Source organism: Thalassophryne amazonica, chromosome 6, assembly GCF_902500255.1.
Source record: "Thalassophryne amazonica chromosome 6, fThaAma1.1, whole genome shotgun sequence".
Taxonomy (NCBI): Eukaryota; Metazoa; Chordata; class Actinopteri; order Batrachoidiformes; family Batrachoididae; genus Thalassophryne; species Thalassophryne amazonica.
This window is the reverse complement of record NC_047108.1, coordinates 98,283,135-98,307,947: the sequence shown is the minus strand read 5'-3', so window position 1 is coordinate 98,307,947 and position 24,813 is coordinate 98,283,135. Positions and strand designations below refer to the sequence as shown.

The 24,813-nt window shown below is 39.1% G+C and overlaps 1 protein-coding gene across 2 annotated transcripts in view; it reads right to left on the bottom strand.

Annotated features, from left to right (window-relative positions):
- The window catches only part of LOC117512718 (forkhead box protein P1-B-like), a 32,779-nt gene extending 11,719 nt beyond the window's left edge, over positions 1-21,060 (bottom strand). The window contains exons 1-7 of one of the 2 annotated variants that reach the window (XM_034172901.1): positions 20,947-21,060; positions 12,871-13,011; positions 3,955-4,077; positions 3,766-3,855; positions 1,135-1,255; positions 899-1,010; positions 706-813 (exon numbers count right to left, since the gene is read on the bottom strand). In XM_034172901.1, coding sequence (XP_034028792.1) covers positions 706-813; positions 899-1,010; positions 1,135-1,255; positions 3,766-3,855; positions 3,955-4,077; positions 12,871-12,996 — 680 coding nt within the window. In that variant the 5' untranslated portion in view covers positions 12,997-13,011; positions 20,947-21,060. Of the gene's footprint in view, positions 1-705; positions 814-898; positions 1,011-1,134; positions 1,256-3,765; positions 4,078-12,870; positions 13,012-20,946 lie in introns of both variants that reach the window. The other variant, XM_034172900.1, reaches the window with a different exon arrangement.
- Between the last annotated feature and the right edge of the window lie 3,753 nt (positions 21,061-24,813).

The following is a 24,813-nucleotide window of genomic DNA, read 5'->3' as shown; positions in this document are numbered from 1 at the left end:
AGGTCTACAGTTTTGTCCTTGGTGTCAGTAGACAGCTCTTTGGTCTTGGCTATGGTGGACAGGTTGGAGTGTGATTGACTGAGTGTGTGAACAGGTGTCTTTTATACAGGTAACAAGTTCAAACAGGTGCAATTAATACAGGTAAAAAGTGCAGAATAAGAGGGCTTCTTAAAGACAAATTAACAGGTCTGTGTGAGCCAGAATTCTTGCTGGTTGGTAGGGGTTCAAATACTTATTTGCAGCAGTAACATACAAATAAATTATTAAAAAATCATACATTGTGATTTCCAGATTTTTTCTTTTTAGATTATGTCTCTCACAGTGGACATGCACCTAAGATGAAAATTTCAGACCCCTCCATGATTTCTAAGTGGGAGAACTTGCAAAACCGCAGGGTGTTCAAATACTTATTTTCCTCACTGCATATATATATATATATATATATATATATATATATATATATATGTGTGTGTGTGTGTGTGTGTGTGCATACATACATACACAAACGTGGGTCAAGATATATTAAGATTTGTTGTGCATTTCAATCATGAAATTACAAAAAAAAGTCACATCAGAATAAATCAATTAGACCTGAAGGCAAATCTAAGTCCGTGAACGTGCATTATACATATGCAATTACAATATTCATGCACTAATGTGGATGTGAACTAACATCAAGCCAACTGTGACAGAAGAAATACTTACTTGAGAAATGCCTGAAAGTCTCCAAAGACGGTCTCACAGCCAGGCCACTTGCACATTCCATTTCCATACAGAGGATGGCTGTTCTGTGCATTTTCATCTAGTGGTGGACTACAACAACATCGGACTATGAATGAAACATCTCAGAAATAGGAGTGTATCAAGCAACTCCACCGCAGAAAGCTTTAGGACGCACCTGTCTTTCCTCTTTGGCAACGCATGCTGACCATTGGTGGTAGATTGTTGACTGGAGCAGAAGGAATCTCTGGTCTCTCCACCAGAGGAGGGAATGCTGCCATTCTCACAGCCTGAGTGCACATAGTGGGCAGCAGAACACGTTATTACAAATTATCACATGCACTGTAACAGTCAACAAAATTATCTTAAATAAACAACAACAGAAAAGTCATGTTTCCACCACTGACAGCGCACCTGGTGCAGTGGTGGGGCTGCTGGGAAGGACAGACAGCAGGCCTTGCCTCTGCAGGTTGAGGAGATGTTGCTGCTGCATCTGAAGGAGCTGCTGCTGAATAGCAATCTGCTGAGCTGTCAGCTGTGGCAGGAAGATCACAGAGTGAGGACACTAGTGAGAAAATAGTGTGCATATTCACCACCCAAAATAAAACTTGTTCTGTTCTGTGTCAGCATCGGGATGAAGGAGACATGGACACTTGGAGAACGCAACAACAATGTCACTATTCTCAGACTATGGAATCTTCCCTCCAGCACCCACCTCATATGTTTGAGAGTCAGATAGTCATTATGGATGTATGACACTGGTGTAGGGGTGAGTGTGTCATTACATCTGTGGTGTCACATGCAGTGTGTGTGTGTGTGTGTGTGTATATATACTCCTGTATGTCAAATCAAATCAAATCAATTTTATTTATATAGCGCCAAATCACAACAAACAGTTGCCCCAAGGCGCTTTATACTGTAAGGCAAAGCCATACAATAATTACGGAAAAACCCCAATGGTCAAAACGACCCCCTGTGAGCAAGCACTTGGCGACAGTGGGAAGGAAAAACTCCCTTTTAACAGGAAGAAACCTCCAGCAGAACCAGGCTCAGGGAGGGGCAGTCTTCTGCTGGGACTGGTTGGGGCTGAGGGAGAGAACCAGGAAAAAGACATGCTGTGGAGGGGAGCAGAGATCAATCACTAATGATTAAATGCAGAGTGGTGCATACAGAGCAAAAAGAGAAAGAAACACTCAGTGCATCATGGGAACCCCCCAGCAGTCTAAGTCTATAGCAGCATAACTAAGGGATGGTTCAGGGTCACCTGATCCAGCCCTAACTATAAGCTTTAGCAAAAAGGAAAGTTTTAAGCCTAATCTTAAAAGTAGAGAGGGTGTCTGTCTCCCTGATCCGAATTGGGAGCTGGTTCCAGAGGAGAGGAGTCTGAAAGCTGAAGGCTCTGCCTCCCATTCTACTCTTACAAACCCTAGGAACTACAAGTAAGCTTGCAGTCTGAGAGCGAAGCGCTCTATTGGGGTGATAAGGTACTATAAGGTCCCTACGATAGGATGGGACCTGATTATTCAAAACCTTATAAGTAAGAAGAAGAATTTTAAATTTATTCTAGAATTAACAGGAAGCCAATGAAGAGAGGCCAATATGGGTGAGATATGCTCTCTCCTTCTAATCCCCGTCAGTACTCTAGCTGCAGCATTTTGAATTAACTGAAGGCTTTTCAGGGAACTTTTAGGACAACCTGATAATAATTAATTACAATAGTCCAGCCTAGAGGAAATAAATGCATGAATTAGTTTTTCAGCATCACTCTGAGACAAGACCTTTCTAATTTTAGAGATATTGTGCAAATGCAAAAAAGCAGACCTACATATTTGTTTAATATGCACATTGAATGACATGTATGTCCCTCTATTCCTGTAATATGGTTGCATTAGAGAGGTTTTGAACACGCTTGAAGCGAAATGTGCTCTGAACTCAACAACACACATCGGTAATGCAGACATGCCATGCTGCAATATGGCGTGTTTCTCTACAATCCTGGCATAACACTCATTCCTGTCACATTATGTTGCAGTGGACAGTCAAAAGATATGATAACAGGCTTAAGATGTGATAACACAGTAGACACGTCATAGACTTCAAACTAGAACACACAGATTAATGTTGTGAAGTGTGCACAGAAAGACGTATTACTGACAAACAAATGGTATCGCTAACTATTACTCTGCGAGCAAAACTAATTAAATCAACTACTTTAAGAGAAGCTAAATGCCTATTTATGCTACCACACAATGCTTTGTAATTTTTTTTTTATTATTTTGTACAGCACATGCACTGAAAGAAAAAGCTTGTATCCTGTATTACAAGTCTATATTTACTCAGAGCAGATATTAAAATCATGTGTGTTTAGTTCAGTAGACATGCGATGCTGTGAGGCTATCAGAAACAGATGCATTACTCTTAGCCAAAAGAGCAGTGCATTTTGATATTCTACGGCACAGGTGCACACATAAAGTCCTCCTGTGTCTGTACTGGGAGAGGTGTTATGAATAATTATTTCAACTAAGATCTTCATCAATAAGAGACATGTTCTAAGTAGAGCACGGTGGTGCAAGCATTTAGTGCGCTGGCTTTCAAAAGAGATGGTCCCTGGTTCAAAACCACACGCGCCCCATTCGTGCACATCTTGAGTTTAGACATGAAGGACATCAAGCATAAATCCTGTGACAAGTCAACATGCAGATCTGCAGTCGTGACCCTGAGCAAAAAAAAAAGAAAAAGAAAAAAAGGGGGGGATCCTCACATGAATGTATTTTAGAGTGAAAACTTTTTATGTCGTACACATGAAGCTCACTGTAAACAAAGTGCTGTGGCACTCTGCACAGTCATGACTCATGACTCTCATTACACTCACCATCTCCACAAACTTAATTCCCCGTCCTTGAATGACGCGTCTACCAAGTTTGGCTGTTTGTGGCAAAGTGTCAGCAGAGATATTGCGCCCCCGTGTGGTTGTACAAATACAGTGCCAAATGCTCTGAGCTGAGCTGAAACACCAAACAGTAAAAATATGACCGGACAGATTACCTCCTGAGTAACAATCCCAGCATTCTTCTGCTGCAGCAGCTGCATATTTAGCTGTTCTTGCTGATTCTTGAAGACCTCTTGAATCTGTTGCTGGAGAAATGTTAACGAAATGAGAGTTATGTAAAGGAAATAGAAATGCTGTCGCTGTGATGCAAAGTGTAACATCTGACATTGATAAACCCAAAGTACCTGGTGTAACATGAGCGCTTTCTGCTGCTGGAGCAGCGCTTGGAGCTGCTGGGGGCCTAGCATCTGCTGTAGTGGCTGTGGGACCTCTGCTGGAGGGGTCATCATCGACAGCGACGCTGGAACCTGCATCGCCCACACAACCAAAAAGAAGCAATCAAATAAAATCTGCAAAACAACAACAACAAAAAAATCATCTGTGGACAGAGCACTTAACAGGTAAGAGGTAAAACAGAAAACAAAAACTCCACATCCATAGGACCTTCAGGGTGTTTGTGGATTTCATCATGTCTATACAGACAATCCTGCAGTGCAGAAAATCCAGTGTGTTTACACGCACTTAAATTAAGTCAAACCCATACGTATTTGGACAGAAACTTTTTTTTTTTGGTCTAATTTTGCATTTGTACACCACTGCAATCGAGCTGAAATGAAACAATTAAGATGTGCTTGTAGGGCAGACTTTTAGCTTTAAGTTAAAGGTGTCAACAAAAACATGACATTAACCATTGAGGAATTACAACACAAATCATCACTTTTACAGCGTACTACTTTCATAATTATTGTATGGCCTTGCCTTGCAATGTGGAGCGCCTTGGGGCAACTGTTTGTTGTGATTTGGCGCTATACAAGAAAAAAGTTGATTGAAGTTGATACTTCTTATTCTTTTGCCTACTCCTATTAGGAGTCGCCACAGCAGATCAATCGTTTCCATATCACGCTGTCCTCTAACTTCCTCTGTCACACCAACCACAGTAACTGAATATGTCTTGGACTTCATTTACCTCAATCATTAAGTAGAAAGAGCATTGTACTCTATGGTAAATCTGTGTGGACCCTAGTGAGGGAAGCCATCAAGACACCCATACGAACTGTGAGGAGACTACAGGCTTCTGTGGCAGGGACACAAGAAACTGGTGAGAGTGTCAATAATCCTTATATAATGAACAAAAATATAAATGCAACACTTTTGTTTTTTGCTCCCATTTTTCATGAGCTGAACTCAAAGATCTAAAACATTTTCTATATACACAAAAGACCTATTTGTCTTAAATATTGATCACAAATCTGTGTTAGTGAGCAGTTCTCCTTTGCTGAGATAATCCATTCCACCTCACAGGTGTGGCACATCAAGATGCTGATTAGACAGCATGATTATTGCACAGGTGTGCCTTAGGCTGGCCACAATAAAAGGTTATTCTGAAATGTGCAGTTTGCTTTATTGGGTGTGGAGGGGGGCAGAACAATGGGCCTCAGGATCTCCTTGTGGTACCTCTGTGCTTTCTCAGTGCCATCAATAAAATACACCTGTGTTCACTGTCCATAACAAATGCCTGCGCATACCATAACCCCACCGCCACCACATGCCACTCTATCCACAACACTGACATCACAAACCGCTCAACCACACGATGTCACACACGCTGTCCACCATCTGCCCTGTGAAAACCGAGATTCATCCGTGAAGCGAACACCTCTCCAATATGCCAGATGCCATTGTATGTGAGCATTTGCCCACTCAATTAGGTTCTTTCTCCTTGTAGAGAAGGAGCTGTGTCATGAAGGGCATACAACGTAAAAAATTGTGCCAAATTAAGCTTTTCCAGCCACAAATGAATGGGATCAGCCAAAAAAAAAACAAAAAACTGATTAACAAGACTGACTGACATAGTTCGCGCACATAGTTCCTAACATTCAGACTCCTAAATTTCTTTATAATAATATAAACTTACTGTTCAAACATTTATGCATACAACACTTGAGGGGCAAATAGTGGTCGGATTATGTTACCCTTACCCAGGTCTGACAGTATTTTATAGATGCATATTGGAACACTTTTCCAAGGGAGATTTGTGACACTAAAAGTAAGCCTGGTTTTAAATTGAGACAAAGAACATATTTGTCATCATCTTAATATCATATGGGCGTAGTGTATTTGATTGAGTGAGATTAACACATCAAATTGTATGTGATTTGTATGATGTTTTCTTCATTTTTATTTGTAAATTTCATTTAAAAAGATGTATTTTATGAAACATAATGTTTGCCTTTGTATTTTATTGTCTGGCCCAAGAAGACTAGCTAATGTTTTGGCGTCAGCTAATGGGGATCCTTTTAAATAAACATCACCGTTTGCAGTATTCACACACAGTTCTTTGACATGGAGAATGGACTTCGGAATTCTGCTGTTCAGAAGACCAACGCAGTGGTAAAACTGATCTCATCATATCATTATTTTCAGTCAGATACAATAATTAGCAGCTAGCAAAGTAGCACTTGAGTGTAAATGATCAACAACTATTATAATGATGAGGGGTTGTGGATGAGGGATTTCTTTTGGCATTAGAATCTTTAATTTTGCTTTACATTTTCATCTTTTGTGTGTCCTGTGCATTTGCTACAGCCCTTGAAAAATGAACTTGACATTACAAATGTTGAGTGTGAACTTGGCATAATCTAGCAATTTCTCAAAAAGTACAATTTAAATTGACATGGTGCTGAAATGAGTAATTCAGCCATCAAACTGTTTAAATAATTAATTAAGAAGAACTCACAGGGCATGGTAATAAGATTCTCTTTTTTTGGCCAACACAATGAATATGACTGGACTGCAGGAAATACAGATGAACCTTGATCAACATTTCGGTAACAGACTTCTAGATCAGCGGTCACAAATGCCTTCCATAAAGAGCAGAGAGCGCACAGGTGTTTACACTGGTTACTGCCACGCACAGGTGTTTACACTGGTTACTGTCATGTGGCTTCACTTATGAACTCTTCCCCTGTATTTAAAAATATATATCAGAGAAATCATGTTCTGGCACTTAATGAAAGGCTGACCCTTTGTGACCATATATCTATATCTATATATATCTATATCTATATATATATATCTTTCTTGTGTCTTATTATTTATTGTTTCATATATACTTTTTCTTGAGCCGCTTGGGTGGGTAGGGAGAGTTCCCGTGGGATAAAAAAAGCTTTTCAACCTACCATCCCTGGTTCTCAAGACCAGGCACCCAAGTGGCTCTACTCTACTCTTTTCTACTCTTCTATTTTACTCTTCCTTTTTAGATATACCTTAGTATACTAGCATAGTTCCACCTTAGAATTGGAATATAATATATATGATATATAAGATATACCTTACTGAATTTTCATGCACTAAATCTAGAGATGAACAGATAGTAAAAAACATCATTACAACCATACTGCAATGGATGTAAACAACATCACATCAAACTCCTTTCAAAGCGATTTAAACCAATTTCTGAGCAACTCAAATCAGTAATATTTCATTTACGTGGGCTGTCCGTAAAGTATCGGTCCTTTTTATTTTTTTAAAAACTATATGGAGTTCATTCATATGTTTTTACGTCAGGCAAGTTTGAACCCTCGTGCGCAGGCCTGAGTTTTTCCACGCCTGTCGGTGACGTCATTCGCCTGTGAGCACGCCTTGGGAAGGAGTGGTCCCGCCTCCTCGTCGGAATTTCATTGTCTGGAAATGGCGGAATGAAAAGGACTTTTTTCCATCAGATTTTTTCAGAAGCTGTTAGAAACTGGCACCTGGAAACCATTCGAAAAATTTATCTGGCTTTCAGTGAAAATTTTGCGGGCTTCACAGAGAATAAGGACTTTAACTACAGCTTTAAGGACCCCTTTAAGGACGCTTGGCGCACCGCGCTCCGAGCTGCGACAACGCGGCACAAAACACCGTATCATTTCTAAACAGATGGCTCTGTGGATACGAGACGTCGTGCGCTCTTTCTCCGGTAATCACAAGAGCTGGACATCAGCCATTTTCTGGCAGATTTCACTTTTAACCAGAGATTTTGTCATGGAACGCTGCGCGGAGGCTTTTCACGTCACGACCGATTCGCTTGATGAGCGAGACAAAGAACACCTCCGTTTCGGCGTGTCAGTGGACAAGTTTGGACATGTCTAGCTCTCCACAGTTTCTCTGATACTTACTGGACTGGTAAGCATTGAAAGCCGAGATAGGCACTCACGCATGTGCACGAGGGTTCAAACTTGCCTGACGTAAAAACATATGAATGAAATCCATATAGTTTTTAAAAAATAAAAAGGACTGATACTTTACGGACAGCCCACGTATTACCAGTTCAACCGTGAGTTTGATGAAAATTCATAACTGCTGCAGTTTGAGCTAAAAACGAACCAAACAACAACAACAACATATCATCTGTTGTTCTGGAGGGAATCAGAACTCTGTCAAAACAACAACATAATCATCCTCTGCTTGGTATGCAGCAGCTCCCCTCCCCCTCACCATCAAAGCCCTGCAGCTCTCCGGTTGTTTACAGTAAACATAAAGAGAGTAATCAAAACTGCACAGAGATATAAATAATGAATAAAAAAAAAGCACACAGTGTCTGTTTACAAAAACAGAACTCGAGTCTCAGATTTTAATTAAGGTCTGAACCACAAACAAACATTTCTCTCCAAGGCTGAGTCTCTTTTGAATCGGGTAAACAAACTGACAGCAAATTTTGCACAGACTCTGGGCTAACAACAACACACGGCTGCTTCCTACGTCGCTCCTTCTTATCAAATTTTGTGCTGCAGAGGTGACCACCGAAGCAATGAAAACAGCTCTGTCCCACAGAGGCATTTGGCCCCTCTATTCTTCTGTGGACACCATCAACACAACAACAGCCTTTGCCTAATCCACGTTACCATGGCAGCCAGCAAGTCCAAACAACTTCTGTTGTTGTTATTGTTGAAAGTCATTCCAGCCAGCAGCAGAGTCTAACACAGATCTGTTCCCGCAAGACTGGTCTTGTGAACTCCGAGATGACTGACAGTTAAATGAAAAGCTGAAAAACACAATCTGCCATCTACTCCCTGATCACATTGAAATGCGCTTAATAACCTTAGATTGGGTGATGTTTATAAAAAAGGTAATTGACATTTCTCAAGGGTGGTAATAAATTATACAAAGTTTCTATAATGAGTAGGAATGGCGTGCGAGTCCAGAATGGTTTTAGGACCTTAGAACTCAATAACTTAACTTCCTGTTAACCATCTGGGGTCCGAGGGCATTTTTTGGACAGTTCACTCGCCTGGCATAAATGTTTTATTATTGCTGTTAACAGCTCTCCCTGCATCCCACAATCAAGTTTTATGTCTCTTTTTTTTCAGGACAACCTGTGCTTTCAGAATATATATGTTTTTGTTGTGTTTTATAAGTGTAATAAAGGTTTACAATCAAAAATAGGCAAGGAAAAAATAAAGCGAAATATAATTTTCAACACACATTTATTCAAAACACACAGCAAACTATAATAAACAACTGTTTTGACACTTTATAAAGGTAATTTGAGGTCTTGTGTGAAAAGCTGTACAACAAAAAGGTTCAAACAATAAACACAAATGCATATTTGAACAATATATACAAAATGGTCTCTGCGTTTTGTTGTTTGTCCATTGATATTGTAAACAGTGCTTTACGCAGAGAAAGCAACAGAGTTATCCTAGTACTCCTAGTATAACTAGTGGAGCAATCCTGATAGTTACACACTGTTTGAGCATGTGAGATTGTCATCAGAGGCTCTCCGTCTGCTTTCACTTTCGCTGTGCGTAATGGCACAGGGCGCACTGAGTATGTACTAATAGTATGTACTCATTGGAGCACCCAGGGGGCTATTCAAACGGGCTAACTAGTAACATATCACTCCTGAAAACGATCTTTGGCTTTTCACGTGAGGTAAATCTACGATTTACCTACGATTGGATTTTGGAAAACCATGTGATGGTGAACCAATTACGATTGGACACTCACATTGCGCACGTCATCACACAGCTTCTATGAGGAATACAAAGATGGCCAATGGCTGGCTTGAAAGTCTGCAGAGTTAACTTTTCAGCAAAAAAAGAGTAAGTTTCTATCTCATATCATTAAAAAGTTATTTAGAATTTAGTAAAGCTTGGTCTTAGCCGTTGTATATGACAGCGTCAGCCCCAGAGGGTTAATTACATAATTTTTAATGTTAATTTACTGTCTTAATGTATTTATAAATTATTTAGGTTCTTGTTATCATATACACACTGTTATAACTCATTATCATCATCATCATCCGTATTATTATTATTTTAATATTACTTCTACATTGTTTTTTGTTTTTTTTAATGGACCACAATGAACTTACTTTGAACTTATTAATAAAATCATGCACACCTTTAATATACAGATGATTTACTTCCTCCTGCTGGAATGGCTTATGAGTCCAAAATGTAATGATCAACATCCATTGTTCAGTGTTGTTAGCTAATATCTGCAGTTACTTCAAAAATATTAGTCCTATCAACGTTCCATTTTGGCGACATTCATCCCTGACCCACAATACATAAGCATACCAAATGGAAAATTTTAGCTTTCCCCAGTTTGTCCATGATCTAAAGCCCCAGTCACACGGCACTAACAAAGAACACCGAAGCAAAAACGAAACGTTGACTTTTGGAGACATCATTTAAACGTCGTCCAGCTTTGTTCCCGTAGCTGGTGCTTCATCGGAATTGTCAAACTGTTGAAACGTGAACGAATCCTGACAACAACCTCAATTCGTCCCTATTCCGTTTTGCTTTCTGTGTTTTCAGTTTCTCTGTGATCAAAGCCATACACACGCATGATATATGATAAAACACACACACACACACACACACTCACACACACACACACACCAAAAAAGTATGCAAGATGACCTTTTACATATTTTTAGCTCTCTTAGTAGTAAACCCTCATTAAAACAAACTCCTAACATGATACAATAAAATAATAAGCCAGAAGAACGTCTTTTTTATCTGTAGGTACATGAAATGAATAAATATTATGAATATCTTTCGGTATAGATTCAGAAAAAACAACATACTCTGACACATCTACAAAATCAACAGCCACAATGTGTGTCATGAACTTGAGTCATCAGCACACAAAGGCAGCTTTTTTGGCAGAATTATTGGGTTACACGTCATTAAATTCCAAATGTGGGTCTATTTATCTGGTTACTATTTGTAAAGGTGAGACTAAATATTTGCACTTACCCATATGCACTTCAGCCATTTTAGGAAATCAGCAAAAGTGTGAAGTTGTACAGATATACAAAGAGTTGAGAATTAGACTTCTTGTTTGCATTTTGCTAGACCAAATACAGCCAAAGCTACAAGCATAAAAAAGTGTTTTTTTTAACACTTGTTTTAAAGCACAGCTGGATTTTTAAAAAAAGAGCTATCTTGGGGTGTAACAATTAACACATACAAATTGAAAATCAGTTTTAATGTATGAGGAGTGACTGGAATGCACTCTGGACCCCATAGAGGTGGTGGGTGAGAGGAGGATGTTAGCTAAGCTGACATCAATTATGGACAACCCCTCTCAACCCTTACATGAGACTGTGGGAGCCTTAAGCCACTCCTTCAGTAATATTGCTGCACCCTTGGTGCAAAACAGAATCCCTCAGCAGGTCAATTACTCCAACTGTAATAAGACTGTATAATACCTCAAAATGTCTGTAGCACCATAATCACCTGCTTATTTTGCACCATCAACTACATCTACCGTCACCTTTTGTGCTTTATTACATGCACAACTGTGCAATTTATCCCGTGCTTTTTTATATCTATACATACTTATACTCACTATATTTTATTTTTCACAAAATCTGTTCAGACCAGTATTTATGCACCCACCAGCAAACATCGCAATATACTTTAGTCACTTTAATGTAAATATTTTTCTTTTTCTCTACTACTGTATGACTCTTGCTGCTGCAACAAGTAGTGATTTTCCCCCACTGTGGGATCAATAAAGTTTATCTTATATTAAAGAATTATATGGAATTGCATTGTAGCCACTTAACTAAAATGCTCCATAACAAAAAGTATTGCTTCTGGATCATACCGCTGTCCGTGCATCTATGTATGTATTGCTTTTATGAAGAAGACAAACACACCCCTGGTTATTTTGACAAATGTGATAAGGGTGGTCTTTTTTTCCTTATTTCAAAATACAATTACACAAAACAAAGTGTGTGTTTGGGGGAGGGAGGCGCGTCACAATTATTATTTTATTGATTCATCGTACAAGATAAAGATACGACCCAGATCACTTTTGCTGTGCTCCATATTGCCAGTTGTGTTTACAGACAGGCTTGTCTGCACAAGAAAGTCTCCAACATTTTAGCTACATAATGCCAGAATAAACAGTATGGTTTCCATACTATTTTAAGACTTGGGCCCAGTGTCTAAGCCGAATGAACAGAAGAAGAAAAAAATATGTAGACACTTTTTTTTTGTCAATTCTGGTCAAAGTGTCTGCTCATCTGCATTTCTCCAATGACGGGGTGCAGGTGGCTCCACCATGTGCACAGATCTGGCTTGATCTTTAAGGACAAAGCCAAACTTCATATGGCACCACGTCACGTCAAGACAGTTGGACTGGACAGACAAACTAACACAGAACTGTTTATTGTGCTTCTCCTCCAGTAGTTTGGGGTAAATATTTACTCCATCTACATCTACCAACAGTGTCTTTAGTGCATTTTCCAGAAAGCTCTTAAGTGTAGTGGGTGAAAAGTTAATTAGTCTAAATGATCCTGATCTAACATAAGCACAGTGCCATTTGCTGCTACTCAGTGGACATTCCCTCCTTAAGACGTCTGGTAGTTTTAAAGACAGTGTTTTTTTCTTGTTATTTTAATGTGGTTATACATTATACTTTTATTTTGTAACTCCAAACCTGATAACAAGCACACTGTTCTGGTGTATTTTTCATGACAGAGTCTTAAGGCTCAGTCCAACATGTACATGAAGCTCCACAAAAGTATTGCTGCTGATGCCGAGCTATTGCATACACCCCACTAAAACAGTGATGAAATGGTGCAGCTGGGAGCAACTGACCCTGGGTGCCTCTGGAGGAGGGGTCTGACTGCTCCTCAGTCGACTCTCATTCTCAGTATTATTCCCGTTTTCTGAGTGAATAGCTGGAATAGTGTGGCTTATTGGTTCTGTCCCAGACTCATGCATCTGGACCTGAATGACCTGAAAAAGAAATGTAAATGAAAACAACAAGATTAGAAATTGCATAAACAAGGCAAACAGATCTGTTGATGCTTTGAGCATAATTACAGCTATACAAGTTTAAAAAGCGCTCTATTACTCGAGCATGCAACTGTTTCTATTAAACGTAACACCAAGTCATTCACCATATGTGAGAAACTTGAGAGAAATTGAATGTTACAGCACAAGAAGTTAAAAATTACACTGGTGTAGGTCTATGCACCAAGATAAACATTCTCTTCAAGGGAGAGAGGAACATGCTCGGTGTATTTGTTGAATACCCGAGTGCTGCCATGACTACTGTAAACACAGGGGCCCTGGGCCCATGTTTATGTGCAAACATATCTTCCTTCTGGTACAATTTACCATTAACCAGGTGGTGCGATAAACGTCTGTGGCAGGTAGCACAATGCACAACTCGTCTTTTATGTGTACAGCTTGGGAGTGTGCGAGTCAAAAGTCAAGCATCAACAAAGGTAAATAAAGCAGGCAAACAAACAGCGTGAGCAGTTAAAAATCAACACAGAAACTTCAACTGAAACAGACTACACTACGTCAAGAATAATGGCACTGCTTTCAGGGATATACCAGTCACAAATTCATAAAGTTCTATAAATCTCTTACACTTTAAAGGGAAATATATATATATAAAATGACCTGTAAAAACTGTTGTAAAAACTGGAGAAAGATTAAAATCACCTAAACAGACAGACCACTGTTTTAAGTGAATTGTGAGCACTATCAAACACACTGGATCACAATGGGGTGTCATTTACAACTGAATCCTCCCTTTTCAAACTAAAATATATTTCATTAAAACAAGCTACAACCATGTTAAGCTGTACTTTTAGGCTCAGAATAACTAAAGACAAAGTGCACCGTTCCCATAGGACTTTATTTATTGTCATTGTCAAATGGGGTAAATTTGTTTATTAGAACTCAGTTCATGTCTAGGTTTAATTCAAGTTAAACTGTCTGTTTTGGGGGAATTTGCATGTAATCTGGCTTTAAGACTTGCAGACCTGGACACAAATGACCTGAAGAGAATGTGGGTGTTCTTCTGTCACCAGACCCTAAAAGTTGCCAGGGATTGCACTGGATTCTGGAGTTGCAGTGCACAGCTTGATGGATATTCCAGAATGTACAGAGAGATTAGAAAGTGGGCTGTGATGGCCTTGAAGGCAGACAAGGAATGTTCAAGGAATCTGTGATCAGGTGGCTCACCATGTGTGGTGTAGTGACCATCGATCTACCTACAGAGGTATCAAAGTACCTCTTCATCCCTCTTAACCAATAACTCGCCCTATTACATTCACAGCTAGCGATGACAGAATCCTGACAAATGCTTCTGCTGTGCCACTGGGATGGCTACTTTGAGCACTTGTGTAAGACGGATAGATCCTCCTGCCAGGACTTCCTGGTGGCTGAGCCTCCAGGCGACTGTGAACCACCAAAGCAGTAAAACAGCTGAGGGCAGGCAAAACTCCAGGGATCAGCGGTATTGGAGCTGAACTCCTACAGGCCTGTGGAGAAGCTGTTCTCCTGGCATTCCAAACAATCTGTGTCGCATTCTGGGACATTGGCATCATCCCTATGGCCTGGAAGAAAGGGTTTTTCATCCCACTCTTGAAAGGAAAGGTTTATCACCTGGATTACAACTACACGAGTGTTCTCTATGTAGGCAATGGTGCATGCAAGGATTATTCTTAGCAGGATTCAATCACAGTTACTTGCCACTGAGTAACAAGAGCAGTGGTGCTTCACACCTGATGTTTGAAGTCAACCAACAACTGCATCCTGCCACTGCCTGTATTCATTGAAGGGAAGTGCGAATGTTGGCAGTGCTTATTTGCAGCAGATTTTGCTTTTTCACAAAGTGCTTGATTATTTTGCTCTCTGGGACATTCTGAAATTTGGTGGGCTCTCCAACAATTTGCTCGACAGCTTCAGCAGCCTATACGCAGGTACTGCGAGCACAGTGTGGAGCAGAGTCTTAGTGACATATGCTGGTCATCAAGGATGTGTTCTGACTCCTACAGTGTTCAATTCTTCCATGGAATGGGTGTTTGGTAGGGTTGTGAAGAGTGGTGGTGGAGGCTTATTTTACTGACCTTGACATCATGGATGATGCTGTGATGTTTATCACAGACATCATTCCATAAATTATGGAATCAACAGAGGGTGTGATTGTAGCACTTTTTTTTTAAACTGCTGTCTGTATGTATCACTGAGTCACAGTTGGGTCATTCCATTATGACTATACATACAATTTTTAATATTGCAGCAGCGATTTACTGCCCCATTTCTTTTCCCATTAACTTAGGGGTGACATATAAAAGCAACCTCAAACAAACAATGACATCAGTGACAATGAGACATGTGGACAATGGGTGTGCAAAAATGACAAGGACAAGGAAGACAACAACAAGAAAATACCCAAACGATAAACTAAGCTTTACAAAGGAGGTGGTCAGGATAACAGCAATGATCATAGAAATATGTAGACTTTTATATGAGTTACTGGGTTATTGACAAAACTGTGAGCTACAAAAATGCATAAGAATATCATACAACCATAACTCCTATGGCTATGAACGGCAAAACGTAGATGTTACAGAGTCACCCAGTGCTCAGGACACATTTTGGCCAATACCAGGCCTTATCAGCTGTGCTGGAGTGACAGAGCGTGGATATTACGAATGTCACTGATCACAAAATCCACAGTTGGGATTGGATCAGGTTTGAAGTCATGAATCTTTTTAAGATCAGCAATAGATAAATAAATAAATAAAAGGCATGCTACTTTGCTTTCCATTTTTAAAAGAATCTAAAGAGCAATGTCAACAAGGAAAGGTCATGGGATTAATTCCCACCTGTGGTCTTGAATGAAACAAGGTTTTAAATGTTTTACATAACATTTTCAAGTTTTTTTAAATTTATTTTCATTAATATAGCGCCAAATCACAACAAAGTTGCTTCAAGGCAACTGAAATATGAACATAGGATTCTCCCCAGAATTTTTTAGTACAGCGGTGCTGTTGGCAATTATTAATTTACTCGGGGGAGTAGGTCCTCCAGAGAAGGAAGCTCTAGCATGTTGAATGTTTCAAGTACAAATGGGGCCATTTCCTGCAACTTCAACCTTCAGTCTTCTCTAAATATACAACTTAAGAGACATAACATAATCTCCAACACCAAGTTCTTCTCATGACAGAATGTTATTTATCGCACAATACATAACAATGTACACGCTAAATATACCAAATAGCTCTGGAATGAACTTAATTAGACCATGATATTTTTTACCTTTTACATTCATGTTTCAAAAATATTACACAATCAGGTACTTAAGCTCACAATAACACCCAAATGATGAGCTCACAACAACATTTATTGAAACTAGAACAGTTACATGTACATTTCTATCATAGATGTTAGAGCTGAAACGATTAGTCGAGTAACTCAAATAATCTGATTACAAAAACTGTTCGAGGATAATTCTGTGCCTCAAAGCTCCGTTTAATGTTGTCGTACGTATGCCAGGCCTGCGTGTGGCTCTCAGGAAAAAAAAAAAAAACAGAAGAAGACTACAGCATACGCATAAGCCATATAAGAGCTAATCAATGTAATTAATAAAGTTACTCATAATCTAATTTGGTTATTTTTAAGATTTAGAACTCAGAAAAGTAACTATTAGTTACTTTGCTGATGAGTTACTTTGCTGATTGCTCAATCTTACGAGTAACCAAGTTACATTACTCATTACCTTATTAGTTACATTACTTATTAGTTGCAAGTTTTTGGCAGATTCAAATAAAGTAATTGCATAAAGCTGCTAATGAAGTAACTGCATAAAGCAACTGTATAAAGCAACTAAAAATGTAACTTGTCAAAGTTACTTTCACAACACTGGTGCTCACGTTCACGTGCAGCTTGACTGACTGAGGATTACACCGACCGCTTGCGCTTACGGTCCGATGTCAGGGGAGGGCTGAGCTCCTGACACCGGGAAAGATCCAAAACTTGTAAAGATGTGAAAAAATAAATAATTAACCAGGAAAACAGAAAGGGATACGCTAAATTTGACAATCTGTGTGATGGCGCAGCAACATTGTGCCATTGCTTAGGGACAACCCTGGACTACTGATGTTATTTAAAAACACAAAAGTACTTTTTATCCGATTCTGGATTAATCATTTAAAAATTGCTAGAATACTCAATTTCAAAAATATTCTATAGCTGCAGCCCTAACAGATTTAATTAAAGAATGCTCATGCAGTAACGTTAATTCTTCATCTTGGCCCTCAGTTGTTGCAAGATGACTCAAAGCTGAATATTTCTGCTATTTCTCTCAAATACCGTTCACAAATCTGCCTGAATCTGTTATCAACCACTTCTCCTTTGCCGAGACAATCCATCCCACCTCACAGATGTAGCACATCATCATGCTGATAGACAGCATGATTATTGCACAGGTGTGCTTTAGGCTGATCACAATAAAAGGCCACTCTGAAATGTGCAGTTTCATCGCACATCACAATGCCACAGACGATGCAAGTTCTGAGGGAGCATGCAATAGGGCACCGCAGTCTCATTTGAACCCTACGTGATATCGCGGGATTTTACCACTTATGGGGACCTGTGCGCCGTTGAGCAATATATATATATATATATATATATATATATATATGTATGTTCTCCACTCAGACTGCAGTAGCCAATCACAGATTAACCTTTCTGTCCATCATTTACCTGTATTTTGGCATGCTTGGCGCCAGAAAGTTATGTTGGATCCAAAAGGATCCAAAAAGCTAGGACCAAAAGTTATATTGGATCGGTTCCCACTAACCAATAGCGTTAGAGCTTACTGCCAACAGCTAACCAATCAGAGCGCGGCATATGAAGGTCAGGAATTAGCTGACAGACACTGGTTGAAAAAATGGCAACAAACATGTCAACAACAGCAGAAAATTGTCTGCCAGCGAGGTTTGCTGAGTTCACAGAGGAGGAACTGGTGGAAATATTGAACTCCCAAGGATACCAAAAACATTAAGAAGGTAGCCAAGCATGCTACTGACACATTCATCACATCAGAATCAATCATATGCTGTTCACAACAAAATAAATTGATCTAATTTACTTGACTCTTTGTTGTTTGCTTAATTTGGGAGTTAAGCAAGGCTTCGTGCGTAACCGTACCGATTCGCTGTTTGAGCGAGACAAAGGAACACCTCCGTTTCGGTGTGTCAGAGGACAAGTTAGGACAAGCCCAGCTCTCCACAATTTCTCTGATACTTACTGGACTGGTAAGCACTGAAAGCCGAGATAGGCATGTCCCAACTTGTCCCATGACATGCCGAAACGGAGGTGTTCTTTGTCTCGCTCAAACAGCGAATCGGTCGTTATGCACGAAGCCTCTGCGGCTTTCCATGACAAAATCTCTTGTTAAAAGTGAAATCTGCTGGAAAATGGCTGATGTCCAGCTCTTGTGATAACCAGAGAAAGTGCACACGACAGTCTCGTATCCACAGAGCCATCAGCTTAGAAATGATCTGGCATTTTCTGCCTCGTCGTCGCAGCTCAGAGTGTGGCGCGCCCAGTGTCCTTAAAGCCATCCTTAAAGCTGTAGTAACACTCCTTATTCTCTGTGAAGCCCGTAAAATTTTCACCGAAAGCCAGATAAATTTTTCAAATGGTTTCCAGGTGCCAGTCTCTAACAGCTTCTGAAAAAATTCTGATGGAAAAAACGTCCAAATCATTCCGCCATTTCCAGACAATGAAAATCCGACGAGGGGGCGGGACCACTCCTTCCACAAAGCGTGCTCACAGGCGAATGACATCACCGACAGGCGTGGAAAAACTCACGCATGTGCACGAGGGTTCAAGCTTGTCTGACGTAAAAACATGAATGAAATCCATATAGTTTTTGAAAAAAATAAAAAGGACCGTTACTTTATTGACAGACCTCGTAGATAAGAAATAAGTATGTTACGCAGTCAGAGAATGCAATTGCCTGTCAGAGTCAGGATGCATCTTAAGTTCCAACACTTTATATCAGGGATTTAATTTAATTTAAAGCATTCTGGTTAGTGAGCGTAAAGCCCAGTTCCAGGTTGGGTTGCTGGTTACGTATGACAGCTACAACTCTGTGTGCAACTGTAATGCCAAGCAAAAAAAAAAAAAATTAATAAAAATACCCCAAGATACATATATGAAAGTCTATGGAAGGTTGTAAACTTTTCGCAGTCATGTAATCTAAGGTTTGACCTGAGGTGAGGTTTAATTTGAACATCACTTTCCCTCAGGGATGCAGCTCTGTGCATCACTTTTTTGTATTTAAATTTAATGTTATTGGACAATCTGCAGGATTTTCACTCAAGCCTCATGTTGGCCGCAATACCCTGAAAAATTATTGGTACACCAACAACTGCTATGGCCTTTGTGTTCCAAGTTCAGCTTCCAGCTACTTTTGCCTTATTTCATGTGTGCTTTTGCAATCGGAAATCGAGAGCAGCCGAATGAACAACAACAACACGACATCACTGAATGCACAGCTCATTGTGGGGCACTCTTTGGAATCTTAAAGTGCACTCCAAAGCGTTGAGTTGAAACGTTTCGCTGGCTGAATTCAAAACAAGAAGCTGGATGCGGACCAACTAAGTTATCAATTGACAATGTTAGATATCAAGCTTGGATATCATAATTTGAAGCAAAGATTGCAGTCAAATCACTCTGGAGTATTTAAAGCTTTGAATCAAAGCTAGTCTCGCAGGCTGAATTCAAAACAAGAAGTATATGGTTAGCATATGTAGGAAGCTATGTATCAAAAGCATACATGTACATAGTAGCCTCATGATGATGTGACCTATATTGACCAATAATAGAGACTCTGTACCAACACCATTCACTATACAAATACAGTTATGTACGGACAGCCACTGCCTTAACTGAACAACAACTCATTCTTCTGATGGAAACAAGTTCCATCGCAGCACACGGTTCACAGTCAGTGATAGCTGAATTTTCCATCATTCTGTCATTGAAAATAATGGGATGTCTGGTTTACCATCTGCCACATACAGCCAACATGTGAATGCATTCTAAGAAACATGTAGTCTAGTGAAGAGTGGGACTTCCTGTCACTATCATTAGCATTAGCTTTCCTCTATTGGCTGATGGAGGTGTTTGCTCTCAGAATGCCCTTCTAGTTATTGGAATCTGTCCAGACAGCAGGATATATAGAACATATTTATTTCCCCCTTAATACAGGTAATTCATTCCTCTTATAATGATTTAAAATGCACATTAAAATCCAACTCTGTTAAACTGTGATTAATCTAAATCTCTTGTAACCTTCTTGGGGAACAAAGAAAAAAAATAAAACCTTCAATGTTAATCTTCTGATTCTCAATCACGATAACTAAAAAGTGATTTCAGAGGCTTTATAATGGAACATTTTTAGGAAGGGCTTTCGCAAATGCGTTAACTATTGATCAGATCCCACTGGATTCATCATCAACCGTACCACTTTCACGACGATCTCTACCTTAGGGTTGTTGGAAATAAAAATTTCATTGATTATTAAAGTTAGCAAAGCCATGAATGGACCGTTAACACCATCAACTGCAATCTGTCACTGCGAGGACTTCAGCTCCATGTGTTCAATATCTTAACACTGCAGAAAAATCAGACTGCCATCTGCACCAATAGTAATTATAATAATCGACCGGAAAACGGGTTTACATGAAGGTAGCGCTTTTCTTGTAAACAGTACAACAAAAGCTAGCAGCCTCGCCTAACGCTAGCGAGTCTTTCTGTCTCCTGCTCGCTTCGCCACCAGGCGAATTTTACAGTCCCCATTAAATTCAAAATCTATTCATCAACTGTTACGGCGCTAATGAATGTGCGGCTACTCACCGAATAATGTCACAGCGGATAATCTTTGACTCGGAATTGTCTCTGAACAATAAACCTCGGAACAGCGTCCTTCCAGGTAGCGAGCTAGCCACAAGTTGCTAACAGGGGGCGGGGTTAAAGTAAAAGTAAACAATGGTGACGTTATGCTTCCCCTCCCACATGGCTGCCGACAGTACACGTAACCGACGCAGGGTGGCGCTGCAGCGCTCTGCTGTAAAACGTAAATCCACAATGTCAGTAAATGATCTAAATCCGTCATTGAACAGGATTAATGTCGCGGTTTTTTTTTTTTTTTGCTTTTAAATTCTCAAATGGATTTGCTATGTGTTGTTTAAATAAACAATAGCGTTTGAAATCAACATCGCACTTTTTAAATTAAATTCTGCTATGATTTTAAATGAAACAGCAGTTTCGTCTGTAAAATCAGTAGCAGTATGAATGAATGAACTAGAACATGATTTTTCTCTATAAATTGTACGTTAATATCATTAAAAGTGTGTACAGTTTTTTTTAGTGTTGTTTGGGAAAAAGGATGGATTTCACTTGTAAATCATATCTTAATTGATTTTATCTTTATAACATTAAGATATGATTGATCTTTATGTTTACATCTTTCATGTTTTTTAAGATGGGTTTTGTCTAAAAGTACATATGATTCAAAGTATTTTGTATAGCACTGAATCATAAGAGGGCAGCGTGGTGGAATAGTGGTTAGCACTGTTGCCTCACAGCGAAAAGGTCATGGGATCGAGTCCCATGTGTGGTCTTTCTGTCTGGCGTTTCCATGGGTTCCCTCCGGTGATATGCAAGTTAGATGGATTGGCAAATTTAAACTGTCCATAGGTGTGTGCGAGTGTGCATGTGCTTGTCTGTCTATATGTGAGCCTGCGACAGATTATGGTGTACTGTCCAGGGTGTACCCCGCCACAATCCCACTGACTGTTGGGATCTGACTGACTGGATCTACAATAAAATGTAGAACTTTAGAGTTTTGACATTGCAGCTGGGAGATGCAGGAAACATAAAACTTTTGCATTTACTTATTCAGTGAATTGCAGTCTGCTTATTATAATGGCACGAGCGTTCAACAATGAAGTATGGAGTACCACAAAGTTCTTTGAGTCTGTTATTAATTTTACTGTGCACCCCATTGGTGACCATGGAACTGACTTCCACTGTTATGTAGATCATTTGTAGATATAACTGTGTATTCATGTGGGTAATATCCCATATATTACAAAATTACAGGCTTAATTGGCTGCAGTCAAAATTTGGATGTAAATGGACTGCATTTATATAGCGCTTTTCCATCTGCATCAGATGCTCAAAGCACTTTACAAATATTAAGTCTACCTTGTTGATGGTGGATGTTGGAAACAGTCACTCATATTTTGTGACCTCTACCATTGACTACTGCAATGTATTATTTTGTTGTCTTCCACTAACACTAGAGTTGTGTCAGGAAGAGCATCCACGGTTAAATGTGCCAAATTCCAATGTGAATCTGTGCTGTACACAGGCTTACAAGGAGTGATTGAGTCGTTTTGAGCTTGACCAAGAAAAAGTAGGGTGTGATTCTCCATCATTTGTATTCTGAGAAAACAACATTTCTCAACTTTTCACTCATTGAGTCAAACCTTGCGAAATGTTGATTTCTCAGAATGCGAAAGATGGACAACCACACCCTACTTTTTCAGGGTCAAGCTCAAAACTTCTCAATTGCCCCTTGTATATGTTTGAGGCTTATGTCCCTATGATTGCAGGATTTTGTCAGTTGGGGGGGGGGGGGGGGGGTGTCAAGCCCAGGGTGGGTCCCTACAATTCAGAAGACAACAGCAGGTGGTAGAGCGTTTTCATTTCATGCTCCAAATGATGTGGAACAGTCTACCAAATGAAATTCTGCAATCACATTCAATTGAGGTTTAGAAAATTAGATGCAAATCTAATTTTTATTCTCAATTAACAATATGATGTAAGGATTTTATCATGATGGTCTTATGTTTTTAATAATTTCATCTTGTTTTTTTATTCATTTTTAAATTGATGTTTAAAACTTTGTTTTAAATAGTATTTTTTTTCCCTGTAATATTATCATGTGAAGAAGTGTATTTCTTTGAAGGTACTATACAAATAAATGTTTGATAAAACACTGGAATGTATTTTTCATTGAAATTCACTGGTAAAACATGGCCCATTTTGCTACACCCCACCCACCAAAAAACCTTTGTTTCAGAGCAACCTTGGAATTAAAATAAATAAAAAATAAAGCCTTCCAGTAGCAATCTATGGATGTTACTGATATGACCCATATAGTCATCCCATTTTTTTTAAAGCCAAACATTAACAAACCTCTTTATTTTTTCTGGCCATTTGTAAAAGTAATACAGCAACGTGACACAATTCCAACATGCTAAACATAGATACTAACCAACATTCAAAACTGCTGGTAAATACAAGGCACCATCCAAGAAAATCAACAACTAGTTTCAGGGTCTGACATCTGAAGTCAGTTGTATATGTGCAAAGACAAAGTATAACTGTAGTCTGATCAAGTGTACTTGTATTACATGAACAACAGGACAATACAGTGACAAATAACATTGATAATGCAAATAGTTTGGAAAATTATTACTTTTCTCCAATGCAGTTTGTTTTGGCACAGAACAATTCTGTCCACCTGCATTAAAAAAAAAAACAACAAACCAACCCCACCCCACCCCAAAAACAACCACCACAACAAAATGAAAAACCAAACAAATGCATTAAAGCAAAGTAAGCTTTTGTGTTATGTATTTTAACTCAAAGGTCTTAACATTTAAATTAATATGATTTAAATGCTACAAATACAACATCTTACAGAGCCAGGAAATGTAATTATGAAATTGTTACATTATAAGATACGCAACATTAAATTAACCCATTTTCACAAAGTAATGAAAATGGTGGTTCTATCCTGGTATAGAAACCATTAAATTATACAGCTGTTCTGCACCCCCCCCCCCCCAAAAAAAATAGTCTGGGGGTTATGTTGCAGTGGAGGTAGGCGCTCTTATGAGTGCCATTCTACGGCCAAACCTTTTTTTTTTTTTAATGTAAAGTTCTTGGACTGACATTTCAGCATTGAACACTACAACAAAAGTATTTAGAAACTGATTGATGGCATAAATTTATTGTTCTAATAAAGTGGCATTTCATTAGAGTGACTGAGTGCTTTGTCCCCATTATAGATTCCTACAAAAACTCTACAAGCTATACATATATACTCCTCACTATTTTTTCCAGGGAAAATGTTATCTGCTTTACGAATCCAGTTTCACAAATAAAATTTAAACATACTTGTGCAGACCCTACATTTCTTGAAACAAACTAACAAAATACCTGGGTCAACTGAAACTCTTTCACCTCACAATTAGAGGTATTTTTGGTGTTAATAATGATATCTCCATGGATTCTGGAGGAACTGTTTTACATATAAAAACAAACCAAAAAGCTATAAAACAGCAACAAACAAAAGGAAAACCAACAGTCTACCCCCCAAAATTCACAGAAATCAAATGATTGCATATATAGGGTGTCCCCAAAAAATATACATTTAAAACCCTCGGTTTGACCCTTAAATGCTACAAACTGAATCACTTATGTTTCTTTTTTACTTGCAGAGACCCTGAAGTTTATGTTGATGCCAAGCATTGATGAAGGAAAACATCTGCCGAGAAATCCGAAACATTCCTCAGGATACTCCCCAAAGTGTTTGCAGGCCGTAATTGGCCAACGCGGGGCCTACACTGAACATGTTGTCTAAGAGATTGACAAAATGCAGGGCCAATATTGACATTGGTATGAAAAACTTCAACCTTTCAGCTTTCA